At 40.9% G+C, this 22,015-nt stretch overlaps 1 protein-coding gene and 1 non-coding gene across 5 annotated transcripts in view; both read right to left on the reverse strand.

Annotated features, from left to right (window-relative positions):
• Positions 1-22,015, reverse strand: part of CNOT1 (CCR4-NOT transcription complex subunit 1) — a 52,706-nt gene that overhangs the window by 24,307 nt on the left and 6,384 nt on the right. The window contains exons 3-19 of one of the 4 annotated variants that reach the window (XM_064722927.1): positions 18,563-18,670; positions 17,804-17,902; positions 17,237-17,305; positions 17,088-17,142; positions 16,502-16,705; positions 15,000-15,168; positions 13,677-13,803; positions 13,279-13,389; positions 11,977-12,147; positions 11,315-11,442; positions 10,120-10,360; positions 8,547-8,666; positions 7,381-7,503; positions 6,997-7,148; positions 2,545-2,695; positions 989-1,190; positions 349-477 (exon numbers count right to left, since the gene is read on the reverse strand). In XM_064722927.1, the coding sequence (XP_064578997.1) occupies positions 349-477; positions 989-1,190; positions 2,545-2,695; positions 6,997-7,148; positions 7,381-7,503; positions 8,547-8,666; positions 10,120-10,360; positions 11,315-11,442; positions 11,977-12,147; positions 13,279-13,389; positions 13,677-13,803; positions 15,000-15,168; positions 16,502-16,705; positions 17,088-17,142; positions 17,237-17,305; positions 17,804-17,902; positions 18,563-18,670 (2,359 nt within the window). Of the gene's footprint in view, positions 1-333; positions 481-988; positions 1,191-2,544; positions 2,696-6,996; positions 7,149-7,380; positions 7,504-8,546; positions 8,667-10,119; positions 10,361-11,314; positions 11,443-11,976; positions 12,148-13,278; positions 13,390-13,676; positions 13,804-14,999; positions 15,169-16,501; positions 16,706-17,087; positions 17,143-17,236; positions 17,306-17,803; positions 17,903-18,562; positions 18,671-22,015 lie in introns of all 4 variants that reach the window. The other 3 variants (XM_064722925.1, XM_064722926.1, XM_064722924.1) reach the window with 3 other exon arrangements.
• On the reverse strand, positions 2,083-2,218 carry LOC135453026 (small nucleolar RNA SNORA50). Its single transcript, XR_010441755.1, has one exon. It is a non-coding gene; the product is annotated as a small nucleolar RNA SNORA50 (small nucleolar RNA).

The following is a 22,015-nucleotide window of genomic DNA, read 5'->3' on the forward strand; positions in this document are numbered from 1 at the left end:
CTGGTACCAGGCACATACAATTCTCTGCCAAGAGCAGGACAACACTTTTGTTCAAAACACAGTACAGCAGAAAAAGGACAAACACACTATGCAAATCCATAGCACATTATATTTTTATGCTAATGTGTCCTTTTTTAACACCCCCTCACCCCCAGACATTTGGCAAGCTATTAGGATACATGTTTGGAAGCACCTTTTTCAGACTAATATAATAATACAAGAGCCACACTTCTAACATTTACCACCTACAGATCCAAGCTTCCCCTGAAGGAAACACAGATTAACTGCAGACCACAGTCACACTTCACAGCCACAGACAACACTACCACTTACAAGGTTTCATCTTACTCTGCTGGAATGTAGGCTGGTTCAGTCCAGATGTGCTCAGCTTCCTTTGCACGAATGGGTCATTGTTCACTGCAGGAAGGCCCAGGGCTCCAGTTCCTATGCCAGTCAGGCTACCCGTAGTAAGACCACCTACTGAAAAGCAAACCTGTAGTAAGACCACTTACTGAAAACAAGTAATTGGTCATCTCATTGCATCCTCACAGTATTCACTTACCACTCCTCCTAGCACTTGTCATTTCCAAGAACTCAGAGTTTTACAGTCTCATTGCTGTCTAATATCAAGCAGTTTTAACATAAGCAGTTCTTAATCTCTGTCCCAACCTAAAATAAGGCTGCTATATTTGTCAAAACCCTCATCCTCTTGACTCAGATCTCTTACCTATTGCAGCTCCAACATTCTGAAGTACTGCTTTAGCAATGACCCAGGAGTGAGGGCTCCTCACTCCATATCAGAGTGTAACTCCCTTCCCTATGACACAGCTGTTTGTCCAGTGTGACTTCCCACTCTTAAAGGGAAGGAAGCACCCAACCCTCCCTCCCTTAAGGGGTGGGCTGTCACATTCAGTATTTCCAACCACAGCAACAACAGTGCCTTAGCTGTGCCCTGTCAAAAACAAGCCACTCCATCGAAGAGCAGTACCTGGAAGCTGTGAGGAAAGCCCTCCGATGCCACTGAAACCGGTTGTCTGGTTTTGGGTGGAAAGAGGTGGGAAGGCTTTTGCTGGTGACTGAGGAGTGCTGAATGCAGAGCCCAGGTTTGGAGGGAAGCCTTGCATGCTCTGGGTGTGGGGAGCAGCTGAGCCACCTAAACTAAGAGAGGCCATTCCTGCAAGCGAGTCGATCTGAATGAAGAAAGGAAGATTATACAGACATCCATAAACCACAACCCAGATGATTTTTGCCATGTTTTGTACAAAGACGGCTACATATCAAAACATTTCTGAGAAAAGCTCTTCTGCATGGTTACTGTAAATTCTGAAGTCACCCAAAAGATCAGTTTGTCTACAGAATGCACTCTTATTTTTCTTCTGCAATCCCATGAAATCCTATTCTCTCACAGGTTCTACAGAAATCCTGACAGTTCCACAGAGTGTAACACAACAGTAAATGCTTACAATAAGTAGCATTTACTTCTACTTGCAGATTTTTGTACTAGAGTAGTTTATGCTCTGCAGTCTGCAAGCTCAGACCCCACCTCACAACTTAGAAAGCTGTTTCATTTTAAACTTAAGAGTATTTTTGACTGTCTGAAGGACCCTACTATGCCAACTTTTCACAGCTAAATACCTGAATGAAGTCTACAATAAAAAACATTAAGACCTGGTTTATGAATAGGAGGGAAGGCACAATACAGTCTGCCAAAGCAGTAAGTTACAGAACTGACTAGGAACAGCAGAAAATGGTATTATCTACCCAGAAGACAACATGACAACAGAGTAAAAATTGCTGCTGTTTGTTCATATGAGTTATTTGTAGCAGGATGCCAAGATATTTGGTACATCTGATGAACAACTTCAATGAAGCAACAATTCACAAAAAAACCACTGTCTGCATTTAGTTTACATAATCTACTGACAATTCAGTCATTCTTAAATGCTGAATTGTCACTATTTGATGTGAAATACTTTTCACCAGTTAAAAATCTGCCATTGAATGTAATTGCTAGAAGCAAAACCTGTCTGTAATGTGTTGCTCCCAGAGGAGGAAGGGATGATGAGTGGCAGGGATTAACTGAAATGTACCTTGTTTTTAAAAGAGCAGTTCAGTTGAGAGCTGAAGAGCCCCAGTTATAACAAGTCCTTATGCTCTAGCACTGTGGCTTGGCCCGTGAAGCTACAAACAAGACACATCAGGTTCAAAGGCAGTGCTTAATTCTCAGAAGTCCTAGTAAATTTTAGCACTTTAAAAGAAAGCCTCAGTTATTCAAAGTAAACCAAATATCTGTCCCTCCTCAGTGCTCCCATCCTATAATACTTCACAGTTACTTCTTACAGACATCAGTGAAGTCAAAGACAGTTCTGAACTACATCCCTCAGCCATCATTCTCTAGTTACAAGCAAGCTATCAAGACATGCAAGCACAAAACTACGTGAGCCAGATGATGTTTGACTTAGTCCTGCAGAAAGAGCTCAACTAATACAGAACTAGCACTAAATCCACAGCATCTTCTGCAAATGCAGCATGTGCCTGTTGTACCTGCACAGGAGAGATGGCATCCAAGCTGCTGGCGCTGGGCGGGCGTCCCTTGGGCATGACTCCAGGCGGGGGCTGCCGAGCCTTGTTCATGACATTGCTGCAGTTTGCTACCATGGTGAGGATGGTCTCTGACAGCTCCTGAGAAACACTCCTGGGATGGGGAAGGACAGCACTGAGCCATGGAACATTCACAAAAATAAGGCCATTAACTTATTTGATTTTCCTAGAGAAATTGAGGCCATATTTCACAAAAAGAAGCTGCAAAACCCCAGCACAAGCTACATCTTGTTATTAGAAAAACTTGCCTTAGATCATTTCCCAAGAGAAACAGTTATATTTAAATATCTACAACAATCTCCAATAGACTATTACTTTGTTTTTGATGATCCAAATACTCCTTTACAGTTACACCAGCAAGTAAGGGCTTACAGAAGGCTGGGATATGGACTACCTGGGATATGGACCACATGGCTCCTGGAAGAGCCTTTGTCTGCTGTTGTCCACATTAAGGGCTATATAGCAGCTTAGCCTCAGGAATTAAAATACACATAGTGATTCTGTGATCCCTTGTTCAAATCTGCCCCTCAAGGCTTCTTCCTGTACCAAAACTTCACCACTTATGGTTACTCTCATTCTGAATCTCATTACACACAAGGTCTCTCTAAAAGATGAGATACATGGGCTATGTACTGACAGACAGAAAAAGAAGAGGTAAATACCACCACCTGCTTCACTAAAACTCATCTGTCTACAGGCTGAAAGACGTGCTTCACTAAACCCAAACAGAGACAGGAAATTTAACTGTTCAAGGAAAATATAACCAAAAACCATCAGAAAACTCAAACTTAGGCACAACCCAGAGCAGCCAGTACCTCTTTCCAAAGTGTTCCACGTCTGACTGCCAGGTTCCCAAACTGGAAGGAAAGCCAGCTCTGTTGCTGACTTACCTGACCACAGACATAATAACAGAATACTAACATTTTCCTTTTGGAAAAAACAGCAAATTATTTATGCTTTCCTGAACTTTAGTTATATCTCTTTGGTGAAGACAGCTAAAGCTGCAGATTCCTTTCTGTAATGGAGCAACTATCCTAATACAACTTGGTTGTTCTGTTAACATTGTCTGAATAGTCCTCATTTCAATTCAATTTTCACAAGCTTTTACTGCTCAACTCTTAGGATGAGAGGAAAAAGAACAAAGGAACCATGCTGGTGATTAAGGCAGAAGACCTGAAGATCAGCCTTCAGCTTTGGCAGGTATCCTGTTATGGGACACACAGAATTAGTTAAGGGCAGCCAGCTGTTCTCCAGAGTCAGGGATCCACTCTGGAGTGTGGGGAAAATCCCCACCCATGAGAGATGGGAATCTGGGGGGTACCATGGGTGACCAGGTTTCTATACAGGGCAATGGACATGTTTATAACTGTTTCACAAACTGGCTCCTTTACACTCTTGACAACCTCTCACCAGAGCCTTGCTTCAAAGACTTCAAAACAAACGGCCTTGGGGGGAATGTATGGAAATGCAATCAGAAATCTACCTTTAAAAAACCCTAAAGAGATTTCTTTTTCAGAAAGTGCAACCAGACCTGAAGACAGAGCTCTGAGCTTGGCACACAGTAGAGTCAGTATGTACAGTATGTATTTTCCCTCACCTGAGCCACTCTCAGAAATCTCATTTAAATGTATGTATGACCACATGAAATGCACCACAGGATTTCTTCTGATGCAGGAGGCATTTCAAGACCATACAGCACTTCAGTCAGCCATGGAATGGGTCAGGGGAGTCTACAGTTCACATGTGGTTACCAACCTCAGTCTTTTGCCCTCCTCCTTTTTGGGGGGTTAAATTTGCAGTCTTTATGCTTAAATACTAGAACATGCTTTTGCAAAACTAATTCCAACTTGCTGTAAATATATAATATGGCAGCCCAGAATGAGGACAAAGACAGACTTCCAATCCCTGAGTTGGATATTTATGGTGACTGGTTAGGCCATTTGTGCTTTGGAAAGAACCACTAATGTTTTGTCCCACCATCTAGGCAGACTTAAGGTTAACTTTTTTATCATGTCAAGAGACACACTGCTGTATCAAGTTGCAAACATCACAGTATTTTTAAATAGCACAGAACTCCAGGTTTTCTAAAAAAAAACCGCCAAAATCCCAAACCAAGCAACCAACAAACCCAAAACCCACAAAAGAACCCAGTCTGCATTTCAGGCAAATGAAGCTGGAGGCCTGAGAGCCAGGGACCAGAGTCTGGAGCAACAAAACTGCCACTGTAAGCGAACTTCCAGCTTGCTGGAATCACATGTTCATTTCTCTTACTCTTTTTTCCGCCCAAAAACTTCTTTACAAAGTGGGAACAAGTCTTTTCATTCCTGAGGCCCAGGTACACAGAAGCCCCTTCCCTGCTTGAGACAGGGACTGATAAGAAATGACCATTCCCCACACTGACACCCTTGCACCATGCAGGACATGAGCATGTGGAGAAGGCACTGCTGCCCTCTCAACTCACTGCAGCTCCACGAGGGAAGGACTTTTCATAAGCACCTTGTTAATAAATTACATGGTTGGTCAGCCTGTGGTGCCTGCAACCAAGCCTGACTTCACTGTAAAAACACTCAGTAATAGAAGGAACACTGATTTCTTTTTGAAGACTCACTGTTACATGATGTCACAACTGCAGCGCTCACCAGTGATAAACAAGCTGCACCAAAAATAAGTCTCAGAACATGCAGGGACCTGGTGGCTAAAAAAAAAAGTGTCTCCCAGGTCACAAAACAAGAACTAACTACAGATTTAGGAGATGCAGGCTTCAGCTAGTGAAGTGCAACTACCCTCCCAAATGTATTTCATATTTACTGTGATTTTAACCTGCTAGTCTTTACAATGCCTGCTTCCATTTGTGACTGAAATCTAAGTTAATCAAAGCAATTGCTTCATGAAAGAAACCCAAGCTTTTTCTTTCTAAAGCTCAAAGAGAATAACTAATAGAAAATGACTGCAAGTAGGTCACATTCTTGTATAAAAGGGAATAAAAGTAGCTATAAAAAGAAACCAAAGGCTGTGAGAATTGTGCCAGTAGAGAACTCGTGGCGTTTGGAATTAATGGAATAAATAAAACTCGGTAACACATTAAAATTCAGAACACAATGACATTAGATGCAATTCAAATCTATAGTTAACTATTAAACCTCTAAAACACAGACACTGCAGCATGCAAAAGAAGGAATATAAGTTCATTTGAGAACTACAGTCTCAAAAGATGCGCTTTGACTTGAAAATTAAGAGCTATCTTTTCTGACCAAAACATGTGCTAGATCATTTTATTTTAGAAACAGCCTTTGAACTTCAATTGCAGAGGTTCCAGCAGAAAACAGGAAGTCTTTTCTTTTCTCCTAAAGTCTTACAGGTTCTCTTTCAGGTCCAACACTCACTATTGGAACCCTGTGTTGGTACTAATTTCCTACTACCTACATGAGAGCAATGAATCATCCTGGGTACCTTTAAAGATGTTTCTTATCACTTTCAAGACCACACTGGTTAAGCCAAAGGACACACTATAAACCCCAAATTATGTAACACACTTGGACATGCCAGCCTCATTTGGTGCACAAGCCCCATCTCCAGCTTCCAGTCACTCAGGCTCACACATTGCACTAGGCTGCCTCTCATGACCTCTGAAATATTGCTGCAGTTCAACACACCTTGATCTGACAGCACTAAGAAGCAACACCACAGATGTTTTACAACTTTCAGTCACATTTACTATGTGTGTATATAGCATTTAAAGACTGAATTGTCCAACTGCAGGTAGCTCCTGTATCCTACCCCTGCCTCTAGCAGCTCTCAAATCCAAACCCTCTTCTTTTGACTTCAGCTAAACAATCTGATCTGCAAGAGATGTTCAATATTTTCCATCTTTGACTACTTTGAGTCTCAAAGACAACAGAAGTTACACACATCTAGTTTCAGTCTCAATTACACAATCACCACTCCCCACTTTTCTCCTACACATAAGGATGGCGTAAGTCCTTTGTGCCAAAGCAGTTACCACACAGAAACATTTGGTTAACACAATCACAAAATCTGTTATAAAGCCACTGTTTTCCAAGATGCTGTCCCATTCTGTAGCCATGGCCTGGATTCCTTTGTCTGAATTACAGCCCCACATCTATCTAGTCATTAACAACTGATTATCTGACTAACCAGACAGCCTCCAGTCACCAAGATCAGCTCACCTGTTTGATGATAAAGACAATCCTCAAGCTCTTGTGATCTAGCCTACAACAGAAGCTTCAATGCAAAATTAAATGTACTCCTGCAGCTATCCCTGCAAGTTTATACACTCTCATTAACCCCATCCTCCACATGAAACTCCAAACCAGCTGTGACAGAAAGCCAGCTGCAAATGGATTACTCTTTCAGCACAAGCAATGTAATTCTTACCCAGCACAAGCTTGCAGACAAGCCAACATAGTCGCCAAGGTTTCTGGAGGAAGCTGAGCACTTTTGGGCTGATCCTTTTCTGGAGCAAGGCCACCCAGGATAGATGGACATCTTCTCTTTAAGAAAGTCATACAGGCCTGGATGAAAGGTTCCTGAGGAAAAAAAGTTACCTTAATCTCCCAAACCACATCCAAGACACTATTTCAAACTTGGCAATTGCACCATGGAAAGAATTGCACTAAGCTACTATAGTTCAGTAAAAAAGTTGAACTATCAGACTACGGACACTTTTGACAACTTTAACACTACTTAGAAAATTGTTAAAGTGACTTAAGTTAGCCACTGACAAGAGTAAAAAAAATAAAGAGAAAAATCCTGCTTTACCCCATGCTCCCGAATTTTATCTGTGAGCCATTTGTCAAGTTTGAGGTATTCCCGTCGAGAGGCAAGTGCAGCAAGGTCAATAACAAAGGCAAATGGAGTACCATTTAGCAGCATTGACAAGGCCTAAAGAAAGAAAATCAGAAGACTACTAGTGAAGACACACAGATACCCTCTTTTCTTTTCTTTCTAGTTCCCACACATGTTTTAGTAGAAGTCTTATTATGACATGCTGCTGTGCTTTCTTTGTCAACAAAGATTGGTACTATCAACTTCACTTACAGCTTGTTTGTGAGACAAATAAGCAAGAGCTCTGATTTGAAATCATGACTTCACCTTCTTTGAAGTGACCTTGTGCTGACAGTTTTAAACTCCTCTGTGATATGAAAAACCACAAGCAAGTGGTCAAGAGATACCAAAGTGATTGCTATGAAATTAAGCAGAACAATCTAGCATTTTCCTGCAAACAGACCTCAACCACTTCAGAGATACTTGGAATATATCTGCTCCAAGAGGTCATCTCTGAACACCGCAGTTGCTACAACAAAACTGACTTCAAGCAGCAGCTGGTGCTCTTGCACTTTGAGACACCCAATTATTTTGCACCTAACTTTAGGAAGCAATAAAGGCCCCAAAGAAGTTAGTCATAACTTCCAGTCTTTTGTCTATGTATAAAATCTAAGAACTAGTGGCATTCTCAAGAAATCCCCATTCCATTATGTTTAGCAGTGCCACCTTCACACAAACATCTGACATTTCCTACATTCTCATTTCAATAATATTCAAGGTTAAAACAGTCAAAGCTCTTCCTGGATTCACACTACATTCACACAGCAAGCACTTCTGCTGTGCTGCTTCCCAAAGTACTTGTCAGCTAAGCCATGATAACCAATCCCACTGCAAATACCAAGTACAATGTCTTGGGCTCACAATAGGACAGGCTGGAAGCATCTGGAGTCAGATACCACAACTCAGCTGAAGAGTACTTTAAGTCACATAACCTACGCTTTTTTTTAAGATGAGGGACGGCAGCCACAAATAAATTCAGACATGCCTAAACAATGTCATCCTTACTAAATTAATTTAAGTTAAGCTTAGCTTTCATTAAAAGATGAGCAAGTCTGCATAAGGCACCAGACAAAAAAAACCCAGTATTTTGAAAAACTCACCTTCAAGTCTTGCGCCACATCAAGAATACGTGACAATTTTGCCTGGTCATACTGCTCCCCTCTCATGTACCATTCTGCCATGGCATGCATGATAAGCTGACGAATTGAAGGAGACTGACCCTGAGGAGAATTAAATCAGGATTGTACTTCATGATTCTAGTAACAGGATCAATTATGTGAACATTCAACAGGGTATTTCACAACTAAAAACCTTAACATGCAAACATATCTACTCTTTAGCTTCAGAACTTGTTTCTGATTTTAACTCTTTCTATACAAAACTGAACTACCCAGGAGCTACAAGTAAATGATGTAGCTGACTGCAAGTGGTATGTATGTATCTAACATACATCCCCAGCTCTTTCCTACCACTGTCCAGGACCAATTCCTCTCTATCATAGGCAAATCACTTTTAGACTACACAAATATTTACAAAATGTTATGCCTGACAGGATGTCCTGAAGTGAAAATTCAGTACCACACCTTTAAAAAGGAAAACACAGTATCTAGATCATTGCTCATAAAGGGGCAATTTCAAAATACAGCACAAGTAACATCTTTATGGTAGCAAGGGTTTTGTTTAAAGGAAAAGTGTCATGGAATGGCACCATGTCCCATGACAATCATCATTCAGGGTCCTGATCTCAGACCTACCCTGTGGAAAAATTGCCTCTTCTGCCATTTCAAGACCTCATGCAAAAAGCACTTCATGCCTGTTCTACCCCCCATCCTTCAATTTCAAGACTTCCATCAGGAAAATATAAAACATTCACAGCATGACCTCAGAGGTCAAGCTTCTTGCCATTAGCTCTACTCTAAATGAACAGGCAAACATGTTTGCTAGTAAAACCCCAGAGACTTTCTCCACTTTGAATTTCACATGATTTCTCTTCATTTAACTACTAGTGCACACAATGATGAAGGCCACACTAAACAAAACATTCATTAGAAGTATGGGATTTGCATACACTGCTACCATATCTCTACATGGAAGCTCTCCTTGAAAAAGCCCAACAGTCAGTCCCAAGTTTTCAGAAAACATCCAGACTCTGAAAACTTCTGAAGCAGGTAATTTCCTTATGTCTAGAACAGCTTTCAGCTTTCTGGCAAGTACAAAGGAGATTATTTTGTTTTAAACCTTCTCACCTCTGACTACTTCAAGTTTTTACACTTTAAATGTGTGAGGTTGAGAGCTGAGGGTGGGGTAGGTGATGCTGCTGTGAGGGGTTTGGGGGTTTCTTTTGGGTTGTTTGGTTTTGCATTTTTTTCTTTTTTCTTAAAATAAAACTGTGGTCAACTTTGTTTAAAGCTAAAGGTTTAAAAAGCCAAACTTAACTTGGGTCTCTGTACTTTTCCAGGAATATTTTCTCAGTGAATATTATTGAAAACCAAACCATAATAGTTTGCTTCAAGTCAGGAAGAGACATCCCACTACTTTGCATAATCCATGGATCATTTACCCCTTGGGTTTTAAACTGATCAGTTCTTAAACCAATACAAATATTGTTGTAACTGTTCAACCCATTTAACAAGCTTTCAAGTTACAAGAACTGATTACAGTGAAAATCCTTACCTGTCCATGCCATGCATAGTGCAAAATGATGGCTGAGTTGGGATGGTTGCCAAGGAAAATTGGCATGAGGGTGGAGATGAGTTCATGGCGCAAGGTGTGCCAGGACGTGTTGATCTGCAGTAAGGCCAATACCAGCATATCTGGGCAATGCTTGATAGGAAAACTGAAGAGCTGCTTCACCTGCTCATACTGCCCCACTTCTGCCAATCGTAACAGAGACTCAATCAAATCCAGGCTCTTCCTAACAAAAGAGAAGAAAAAAACAAATAGACAACCCCCACAAAGTTAGCAAGCAGTAAGTTTACAGGATCCTGGATTCAAGTATTTTATGGTAGCAACTGTAAGGACATAAAAAGCAACACCCACTGCAAAAAACCTGACACCGCAGCTCTTATCATGTACAATTAAGCCTGCAAGAAACCATAAAAAATAACTCAAGATCTTAGGAGCTCCTAGTTATGTTAGGGAGGAGATGGAACTGAAAGCTGATGTTGAAGAAATTCAGCTTGAGCTGGGTCACTTGGATAATGGAACTTGACACATACTTCCAGCAACAGAATACACTGTTTAAAACACCTTGGAGTCCCCACTTGTGGAAGTGAGTGAAGAGACTCTACTTGTTTTGCCTGCCTTACAGACAAGTGATCATTGCCCTTTTACTTGCATTCCTCATCCTTTAATTCCCTGTTCTGGGCGGTATAATTGAAAAAGAAGCAAGCATCTGTACTGAAAGCTACATGGCTACCTCAAAAAAGTGTGTAAAGGTCAGCTCAAAGTCACACCAGTCAGCTTCATGCAGTAACTCACCAATAGCCACATACACTTACTAATTAAATTTTAGGACTTCTTTCATACAAGTTTCTCTAATATCATACTGGGAAAGACAGATTTCAGTTTCAAAACCATCCCCTCTATCCCCTCCTTTCAGCTTGCAGGATGTGCCAAACACATCAGCAGACACTTTAAACAAGCCAAAGACTCCAACAAAAGCAAGGTATTATGGAAGTTCACAGGAAGTTTGATACTGTGAACAGTTTCACCAATCAAACCTGTCACAAATACTAATGGTTGATCTACTGGTATGTACATATGTACACAACAACAATAAATCTGGCTGCATGAAGATAAAACCACCTTTGACCAGACAATTAATCTTACTCTATGTATGAAAAGCAGTTGAGAGCAGGTTTATTACCATGTAGCAATTTCTCGATTGTCATCCTCTGGTGGTGCTTTCAGGATGTCTGTGGCAACAGTATGGCAAGGGTAGTCAGCAAAACAGAAGATGTCAGGGTTTATGAGGGAATGTTGGATGAAGGAGAGCTGGAATAAAAAAGATGTCAGAAGTAGTTTAGACATTAGAGTTTCAGGGTTCCTTCCACTTATCAAGTGCCACATTTTGAGAACGATCCAAATCGACCAAGCAGCAGGGATGAGCCAAGCTTCACTGGGTGTTTTAAGCAAGGCTGAACCTCACACTTCTAGAACTGGAGAATGCTGGGTGTACACATGCTGAGGATACTTGTTTGCAAGAAGCTGTGGCCTTTTAGTGTAACCAGGTAAGCACTCCAGAGCACTGCCATGCAGCAGCAGTTCCATGCTCAGCTGCACTACACCCCAGAACTCTGCTGGGGCCAAAGGCAGGGTCCCAGTGCACAGCAAGTGACCATGTCCCACACAATGCAGGCAATCATACATGGTACTTCTGTAACACACCTGAGGCTTGTGCCTTACAGGCCAAGGTCTCAAATGAGGATTATTCTAAACATTCACACTACTAATCTCCATTTATCATTCAAGAAACTCAGGAATTTTGCAAATATTCTACAGATAGAGCAAAAATGTTGGTAAACATACCTGGCCCTCTGCATGCTTCCAAGGTCTGTATATGGCATTAACTGGAAAAACCTCCATGCCCAGCCCTCTCTGGATGCCAAAAACTACAATATGCAGGCCCTTGCTATCACGAATCTGAAATCCTGGATGGTCCAATTCATATGTCACTACCTTGAAGTCCAGGCTAGGGTTCTGCAACCAGACAAACAAGGATTGTGAGCTTTGCACATTACCACCTTCAGTACTGTCCTGAAAGAGCCCCTCTTCATCAGTATTGTACCCAGCTTAACATCCACCCAACTTTTAGCTGAAAGCAAGGGTTTTGTTTCAAAAAGAGATGTATTTATATATAGCTGTGAGAATTTGATGCAAGTTAATGATTTAAACTACCCTGTGAGATTGCACTTCCCCAGCACTACAGCAGCTGTCTGTCCTTCCAAACATTTAATTAACAATTCTTTAAACACCCCAAACATACAGCTCCTCTTTTAGCATATTAACTTACTCCTTCCCTAAGCTTCCACACCCTCCAATAAAAGCCAGAAGGGTCTGATCTGCTGACAAGCAGAATTTGCTCCTCCTTTTGCAAAATGTAAACTCCAAGACCTTGTAAAGCACACAATAGGAACAGCATGAAACAATATTTATGAGGGAGCTTGGAGGAAACTGTGGCCATTATGGAACACAAACCACTCATTTCAGAGATAGGTGAGCACCAGAGACAGAGCTATTTTACGGCCCAAGGTTTAGAAAAACAAAACAGTGACTTCTGCATAGGGAACATACAGAAAAAATCCCATATAAGGCAAGCAAAGGAAATGGTACTCATGTGTAACTGAGCTCATTACAAAAATTGCTGCTCATAAAGCAGTGGAAAAAACCTTCCTATTTCTATAGTGCTATCATACCTACGAAGTAATAAAGAAGAGTTTTGGAATGAGTAGCTACAAAGATACTTTCATTTTCATCACTTATACCAACAGTAAGAAGTTTTCCAAAACAAGGTCTCTGATGCACAAAATCTTCCACTGTCATAAATACACTGAACCACAAAAACCCTCAGAGAACACATGGTGGAATACATGGGAGCAGTGTGGAATGAATCTCAAACTGCACCCAAGCTATCCATTCAAGTAGCTTCCACTTCCCAGAATTCCTCAAAATTTTCTTGTTCATGAGGGAAAAAACCCCAGCATTTAAGTACAGTTACTTAGAGAGATTCAAAGCTATTCGGGCTGTTGGGGAGCTCAAAAAGGTTTATGATCATAGTGAGATATGCCCTGCTTTATCCATATGAAAGACCAAGATGCTCACAAGACTTACCAGCTCTTTAAGAACATCAATCAACACCTCCACATTCCAGGTATGGGCTTGGCTTCCGTCACTCTTATCTTTGCCATCACTCCAAATCCCACTGCCAGGAGCCGAAATAGACTGCAAGTCAAATACACTGAATCAAACACTAGTAAAAAATAAAGCAGTCACAACACCCACTGGCTACAGAACTCCCTGCACTAGAAAGGTACAAACAGAAGTTCAGCCTAGTAATGACATCAGTTTAACACTCTGAGGATCTTTCATTCATGAAAGTATTACAGACGTTTACAGCAGAACAGTCAGAAGTACAAGTACTAAATAATACAAGCAATTGTTAAATTCCTAGAGGCCAGCATTTTAACTCCTTCTGCTGAAATATAACCCCCAGGAGAACAGGCACTCACTTGTAATGAAATACCATCCGTCAATCCTGAATGAGTTCGAGCCATCATCCCCAAAACCCTGGCAACCTGGGCAGCCGTGACTTCCCGAACACCAAACTGCATGATTATGTTGCGACATTCTTCAACACTAAGATGCAACAAAACACAGATCTCAGAGGAAAGCAGCTTTCACTGCAGCACAACTGAACACCTCAGCCCAATTAGTCAAATGATCCAACGTAACAAAATTTGAGGACAATCAAGAAGAAAAGCACTCTAGACAATGTGTGCAATTATTTCAATGAAATGCACTGTGCCACGTTTCCAGTTCAAAGCCAGGTGTACTGAAGTGACAGGGATGTCACAGAGATGTTTCACAGACTATGCTCTGTCAAAGCAAAAGCACAGGGCAGGTTTAGCACTTTTCTTGCTTAAAAGCACTTCCACTACTGATCTGTGATACAGAGCTTCAGAGACTCAAGTTTTCTGCTACCTAAAAGCAAAACAAAGGCTTTGAGAATGCACATTCCAAAATGCTGACATGCACTCTTCAAAGGTAGGCTGTGAACATTTGCCCTTCAGCCTGATATGAACCATAGCATCCCTGAGCAGAGGGCATCACCAAAAACCTCCCAGGAGACAAGAGAGAAAACAAAGAGCAGATGCCTGAGTTTCAACTTCAGAACTGAAGGCTTTTTTTGCAGTTTTATTTTTCCATTTTGTATATACTTCATAACTAGGCTAGGAAGATTTATATAGCATGAGTATATAAACTGTTTTATTAACAGGCATGTGTTAAAGGAAATAATTCAGTATCTTCCACACATGGTGTTTTTTCTTCTTGGTTTAAAAATACACTCATGTTAATACCTTTGAGATTTCATCACCTTCTCAAAGTAATCAATAGTCTTTCTCTTGAAATTTTACCTTATGTTTCTTAAAAAAAAAGCAGGTTAGCTTCATTCTGAGGGCTAAGTTTTGCAAGAGTAAGTTTTTCCAACACTCTAGCGGCATTTAGCTGGAATTTATGTCTACCCAGATACTTTTATTTTCACTTATGAAAGGATGATAGTCCAATTCTTATGAAAACTTCACAAGCAATGTAAATCCTTTCATGTAGCACTTCTTATCATAACAGAATTCCACACAGTGTCTACAGGCATGTAATACACATTAGAAGGAAGCAAAATACCACCAGAATTCAAATAAACAACCTCATAGTACTTGGTAAGATTCTATTTATTTTACTAGTTAAAGTGCTCTTTACCTTTTACCTCAAGAAATGACAGAGAAAGCCACCACCACCCAAAGTGACATGCTTGAAAATTTCATTTTCCTACAAACCTTGCACAAAAGCCATAGCCAACTTCTTGCATGAAATCTGCCAGAGAACTCTCCATCATGGTTTTGGCTATCCCTCCAGAATCAGGCAGGATCCTGTCCATTAGAATGTCCCGTTTTTCAGGGTAGAGAAGTGGTGCAAGCACCACAGGGCAACGCTCCTGGGGAAAATCTAAAAAGCAAGAGTAACAAAGTGTCAAAACATCAGCTGCATGTGAAAGAGTATTCAGAATTTTTCCACTGCTGTGCTAGAGTTGGCCTGCTGCTGCAGAAATCAAGAGGGCACGGATGCAGCATCCCTCCATCCCATTTTCAGTTCTCTCCTGGCACTGGGATATTCCTAGAGAAGAAGAATGTAGACTAAACTAGGCTCGTGCAGGTTCACAGCAGCTCTGTAGCTGCCCAAAAGGCCAGCAGCTGTGCTGGTGTAAGTTTAGAACTAGATTGTCACTAACAGCAGTTATCCAAAAAAAGCACAGGGCAGGAAACAATACAGCAGTCCAGCAAAAGCCACTCCTCCAACTCAGGAAATATTAGGAAACAAAGGATCTGCTACCAAGTCTAAGAAATGTAGCAAAATTAAGCCAGGCACTTGAGCACAGAAAGAGTAAATATTCATTTTTTTCCTTCCTGGCAGGCAAAGTTTAAGAGAGAGTAGTAATGACAGGATCATATCTGTGGATCAGAGTTCTGCTCACAGTGGGGAGCAGCAAAGCCACCTTGTGGGAGGGCCTTCCTGACACAGCATCGTTGACACAGAACATCTCAATACCCTCCAGGGCTGTTCCAAGAAGAGTGCCCAACATCCCAAAGCAAAGTGTCAGAAATTACACAAGCTAATACACTGATCTTTATTAAAATACATATGAACTAAGAAGTAATATTTAAAAACTTAGAACAAATATTTTGCTCTTGTACAAATGGTAGCTTCCTCTAGGTCTGTACAGAACGAAGGAGTGGGTTAAGTTCAATTATCATCTTGAGTCCAAATCCTCCCTAGTGTGACAGGTTTAGAGCAAACACTGGTTTTGGAAAGGAACAGACTACAATGGTAGCTTTCAGGAAATGAACCACAGTTCAAGTCAGAAGTACCTCCCCTCACTGTTCTAGTGCTTCCTCATAGATCTGCATCTAATATAATAAAGCAATGCTTAAATGCACCTGTTTGAAATTTGTTCCTTACTCTGTTAGAGGGTTTTCAACTACAGTGCACTGAGCTGCTTTAGTCAAATTCACAAATACCAAGCCACACAAGCAAACACAGACTTGAATATCCCTTACTTAATGTTTATTCATCAAAACTTTTCAAGAACATGAGATCACGTTACTGCTCATTGAAAGCAAACAGAACTGTGGTACTTTTCTGTCAGTTTAGAACTACGAAAATTTATCAAGTCCTAAGTCAGCAAGCTCCCCATCACTTCAGCACTCTGCACTGACAGCAAGTCATGAAAATTCATCTCAAAGTCTGCATCTGGTCAGGCTTCCTGAACAGCACCACTTACCTCTACGTAATGTTTTGAGGAAAGCGTCAATCTGCTCCTGTCCTACCCCAAAGGCTCCCTTCTGCCCAAAGAGGAGATGGGAGAGGAGAAGGTGCAGGACCTCTATTGCAATATCTTGGAAGCCACCTTCTTGATTTCCACTGACGTCTGCGTCAATGTAAGAGCGCAAAAGATCCGGGAGTTTCTGTTTGATAAACTGGGCAGCTTTAGGAAACAGAAGAGGTTAAAGTCAAAACCTGGGATTCTGCTTTAATATTAGATTCATTTAGCTAGGCACCATTCTCTTAATTTGAGTTTGTTTACCATAGGCCACAACAATTCAGATTTAAACAGAAATGTCATACCTAAGAACTCAAATATTAACAGACAACTACAATTTAAGATATCACAATACACCAATTTGATTAATTATCAAGCAAGTCATTCATGAAAGTGCTTCAACTTCACACAAGATGACTGTCAACTACTGCCCCTCCCAATGGCACCACTAATTGCAAGGTCAGGTCAGGCAGGCACACATCTACCCATCTGGAAAGCACACTGCTGAAAAAGGCTGTCCCTGCCTGCAGCACTTCAGCAAACTTACCAAAACCTCGCAGATCTGAGCTGAAAGAGTTCAGTAAAGCCAGACCAAAAATCACCTACAAACAAAAACAAACATCATAGTAAGGAGACCTTATCCTTTCTAATCTGCAAAGTAAAAAAAAAAAAAAAATTAAATAAGCGTTCACCTACCTCTTGAACTTTACTTAATTTGATGACTTTACTCAATTGGGCAAATAAATGGGGTGAAGGCTTTAGACTCTGAAATAAGTAAGAAGAATAAGATGAAAGTTGTTTTGGGATTAATCTCATTTGCAATGTGTCAGACTATCTAGAGTATTTGCAAGCTTGGAATATTAGTAACTATTCTGCTGCAGGTTAACACAAAGCTTCTATGGCTAGACAACTTTCCAATTACTTTTGGATACATTTTCTCTAAAAGCTTCTTCCATATATCCCACTATTTAACCACTATCATGGCTTCCATATTGAAAGAAACAGAAGCAGTGATGATTTGTTTTGGTTCTGGTGCCATAAACAAGCCATGAAGTACCCACATTAGATGAAGTAGTAAAATTAAGTTTGCAGTAATTCTGAGTGATTGACTAACTCACTTAGTTTAACAAAAAAAAAAAACCCACACCAACTAGGCAAGCTCAGGTTTTGAAAAATTTACTACAAGGGAAAACTAGTTGGTTTTCTAGAGACCAATTCAGTGCAATTTCTGACACTGGGATCCCCTTCAAGAAGCACACAAACCTTCTGATAGTGCAAGGGATTGTCAATGGCGTACGACAGCGTCGAGATAAAGTTTGGTTTTGTAATCAGCGACGCACACTCCTGGATCAGAAATTGAGTCTGAAAACAACAAAATAACTTGAAGGATTTGTAACAGGACAATAAAAATAAACTAATGTGCACTATGTACAGAAAAACTAAAAGATAAATACTTATGTAAGTCACAATTCTCTCTAACAGCAACTAACTTCCTTTCATTCAAGCTTTCCTCAGGTTTGCTTTGCTTTTAGGACTGACAAAGTGATGAAACATTCTCCATCATATGTGCAACGTTTTGCTTTCTGTAAACATCCTCACACATTGCAATAGACAACCCAAGAGTATTTGATTCACGGTCAGGAGCTAAAAAGTCTGCAGCAAAATTGCTTAAAGATGAAAACAGCCCTGCCAATAGACACAGTCAGCACCAGAAATATCAGTTAATGGATTTGGACAAACTCTTAAAATACACAGAAAGGCTTTCAAAGTAGAGCACTGCATCTGGTAAAAGTAGCATTTGTACTGATGCAACCTGGTTTTTTCCAGAGTAAGAGATTGTAAGTCAGATATCATTCTGAGGATTGGCAAAAAGTGCTTGTAGTTCAAAGGCCATATAACCAGAAAAAAAGTTTATTTTAATCTACTGCTTCTAACCTGCCTTTGTGCTTGACCTGGATGAAATCCCACAGTAGATTTTTAACAATCAAAATTAATAAACAGACATGTTGGTGTAAACTGTACCTGATGAAAATCTTTGCCACTACTTTTACCATCGCCACTGAAATCCACGTGCGAGAATAGACAGCGTAGTAAATGCCTGTCTGCCTCGGGACCGTGCCTATTCACAATCTGGAAAAAAAGTATCAAAAAAAGAGCAAACAGTCATTACAAAGCAAGATCTGGGTCTAGCACCATGGATACAGCAGTACTGCTAGTAGTCAAATCATCCACAGTTTCAACAAAACTGCTAAAAATGTTCCTTTTAATCAGTAACCTAGAAACCACATCATTACCTCTATTTGCAAATAAGTATAAACAAAGGATCTAGACACAAGTCACTACATAGAAGCCATACATTTCAGGGGTGGTATTCTTACAAAGCTAAGTAAAAAGGGGTTTTCAAGTTCCCCTCAGGATTCTGCCATCAAAGCAGCCCAGAACCCACACAGTCCATGGCCTCACTTTTCCCCATTTTTTCCCACAGCTCCAGTGCCTAACTCTGCAAGAACACAGCCTTGGGACAGCACCTGTGCAATGGGTGATCTGCATTTGCTGACTTACAAAACCTATCACTCATTACTAAATCTTAATGTTACATTTTTGTTTGCATCCCCTACCATTTACCTTAAGTTTAACTCTTAGCTACAGACCAGCTCATCAGCTTGTTGTCTGAAATAGCTGCAGACTGTTTCAGAACTTGCTCCTTTTCTTTACACCCCAACCAAGTGGACAGCATTACTTGCTTTTAATAGAATCCATACTGTCATTAATGTGAAGCCAGGAGCTTGCCTCTTTGGCCAAACAGTAGCAGCTAGTAAAAAAATCCAACCTTCATCTACTAGCAACGTTTTCCCCACTGTTTTCCCTTTTCTAGCTGCAGGAGAGACACAAATGTGCCAGGAAAAACCTGCAGCTCTGCCTCTGGTCTGCCTGCCTACACCAAGCCCACTGCTTCCCCAGTCATGAATGCCCTTGTTTGCCAGTAGCTTCTTTGTGCAAAGAGACAAACAGGGTTGCTTTAGGCTCTGATGGTTGACTGTTTTCATCTCAATTTTTCTACTGTTATCTGACACTATGCTTCCCTTTCCCTCAGAGCCTGCTGATTCCAGTGGCTGCCAAGTTTTGTTCTGCTGGAAAAAAAACTTCCAGGTTGAATCCAGCTCTGCTTCTTGACCAGAGGCTATAAAATACATGCCTGTGGTATGTCAGTCCAGAGTAAACAGCCCAGCTGTGGTGACAGCTGGGCCTTTGAAGGCAGCCATACCCCAGGATCAGGAAGATGCTCAGACTGGTGCAAAAGGCAGCAAACCTGAATTAACAGCAAAGCCTACTACCTAGCTCAGGCTTCAGAAAACAGGCAGGTTGCTCAGGCAATCACAATCAAATACAAAGATTTGGATGTGGTAACAAGACTGACATAAAGCTGGATCAATTTCCTAAGAAGCTGCCTGGTGCTGTGTGACCAAGGTGAATTCATCAAAGTAAGCAAATGCCAAAGAAAACTGTAATACTAAAGCCATCCACACAACTTGCTTGCATCAGAAGTAGATTGCTTCCTTGCACTGAGGCATCTTCCAAAGGACAATAATTTGAAATTTAACATACAGGAAGGAAGGCTAAAAGTGCAGTGTATCATATTTCAATTCTAACTACATTCCCAAAAAAGCTCTTCCAGGAAATGGGTAATGAGAATTGCCAGTTTTCCTGAAGAAAGAGCTGAAAGAAACCTTTGTATTGGCAGCCTTGATACACATTTACATGACAGTGCATCCAGTCATAAAATCAGATCACAAATACTATATTTTCACTGCAGGGGTCACCAAGTACTGACAGGGGCTGCCCAGAAAAGTTGTAGAGTCTCCATCCATGTTGGTACCCAAAAACTGCCCAGAGGGATTTCTGGGAAACCCACTCTGAGTGACTGACTGAGCAGGAGGTGGGACCACACGACCTCCACAGGTCCCTTCCAACCTCAACCAGTCTGTGATTTAGGATAAAGCCTGAGCCACATGTATTTGGATTTATCAGGTAATGTGTTTGGCCAAATACAGGATTAGACAAAAAAACCCTGTTTTTCTACATCCATTTTTCTACATCTAGGAAAGCAAAAACTTTTGCTTTCCTAAATAAACCCATCCACAAAGCCCTTTCCCTCTCTCCAGTCAGGCTCTCCTTACCACTTAAGGAGACCACAAAAACTCACTTCAGAGGAAGTAATGGTTTAGAATTTGTGTCTGACAAATGCATAAAATATTTCTGAGTTTTTTAAACATACATTCCATTTCTTTAAGCATTAGCTATATTAAATGACTACTGATAACATATTTAAACAGAAATTAATTCTTCAAGCCTTGCCACTGTTACACTCGAGTGACATATTTAAACAGAAGTGTCATTTTGGTCAGTTGAGACAAGAACAACTCCAAGTATGAATTTCCACAACTCTACATGCTTAGATGGAAACTTTGTAATACTGAGTAAATCATGCCAAAAATTTACCCCAAGCAGTGAACCATGAGACAGAATTACAGCACATATATTCTCTTCAACTAAAGAAATATTGTACCAGCAACCGCAAAAGTAAAGCAATTCCAGGAAAATTAAATTTAACATAAAAAAGACAAGGGATTAAGATTTTAGGAATTTAGCCTTGAAATTCTAGGTCTGCTTTATCAGCATATACAATTCAGCCATTTCCACAGACCAGGCCCCAGTCTCTCACCCCTTTCACCACAGTGAGGCTAAGAGGCCTGGCTGAAGGGCAAGGAACACTTCTGTTTTACAGAGCTGTGCTCCAAGTGAATGGCAGATCAACCACATCTTCTCCCAAACCAAGTCATGCTTTAGTCACACCTTGCTGCAAAAACCATCTGTTGAAACTAACAGTGATCAAAAGGAGAGCATGATCCCAAAATGAGCCCCGGAGTACTGAACTTGCAAAAACAGAGAAACTCACAAAAGTTACAAGAGACCCATTCCATCTTACACTTGAAAAACCAATACTGCTGAAATCACTCTCCTCTCACCTCAAGATAACCAATGAATGCATGTTTGAAGACATCAAATGTTACAGAAACTCACTGCTTAACCCTCTGCCCTTCTAATCTGATTCAAATCGCTGCAGGATTGCCCTGCTGCAGGAAAAACCCTCAACACTGAGTGGCCCAGCTGGCTGCTGGGAACTGAACTAAACCAGTTTCTAAAACTAGCTCAGTAGCATTCACTTCCTCCTAAGCACTGCTCTGCAGATAATGCTTTTCAGTCCACCCTGCAAGTCAGAGCTATTTTTAAAAAGGTCAGTTAAAACAGAATTCTTGCCCTAATCATAGATATTTGGGTCTCAACATGCAGTGACTCTGCCTGCCTTCTGCAAACCCAGGGCCAAGACAGTCAGCTCAGCTTCACAACCAAGCCATGAGTCACTGAATGACAAGAGCAAAAAAAACTTCCATCAAGGGAGGAGAGAACATTCAG

The sequence above is a fragment of the Zonotrichia leucophrys genome, chromosome 11, assembly GCF_028769735.1.
Source record: "Zonotrichia leucophrys gambelii isolate GWCS_2022_RI chromosome 11, RI_Zleu_2.0, whole genome shotgun sequence".
In the NCBI taxonomy this organism is placed as follows: Eukaryota; Metazoa; Chordata; class Aves; order Passeriformes; family Passerellidae; genus Zonotrichia; species Zonotrichia leucophrys.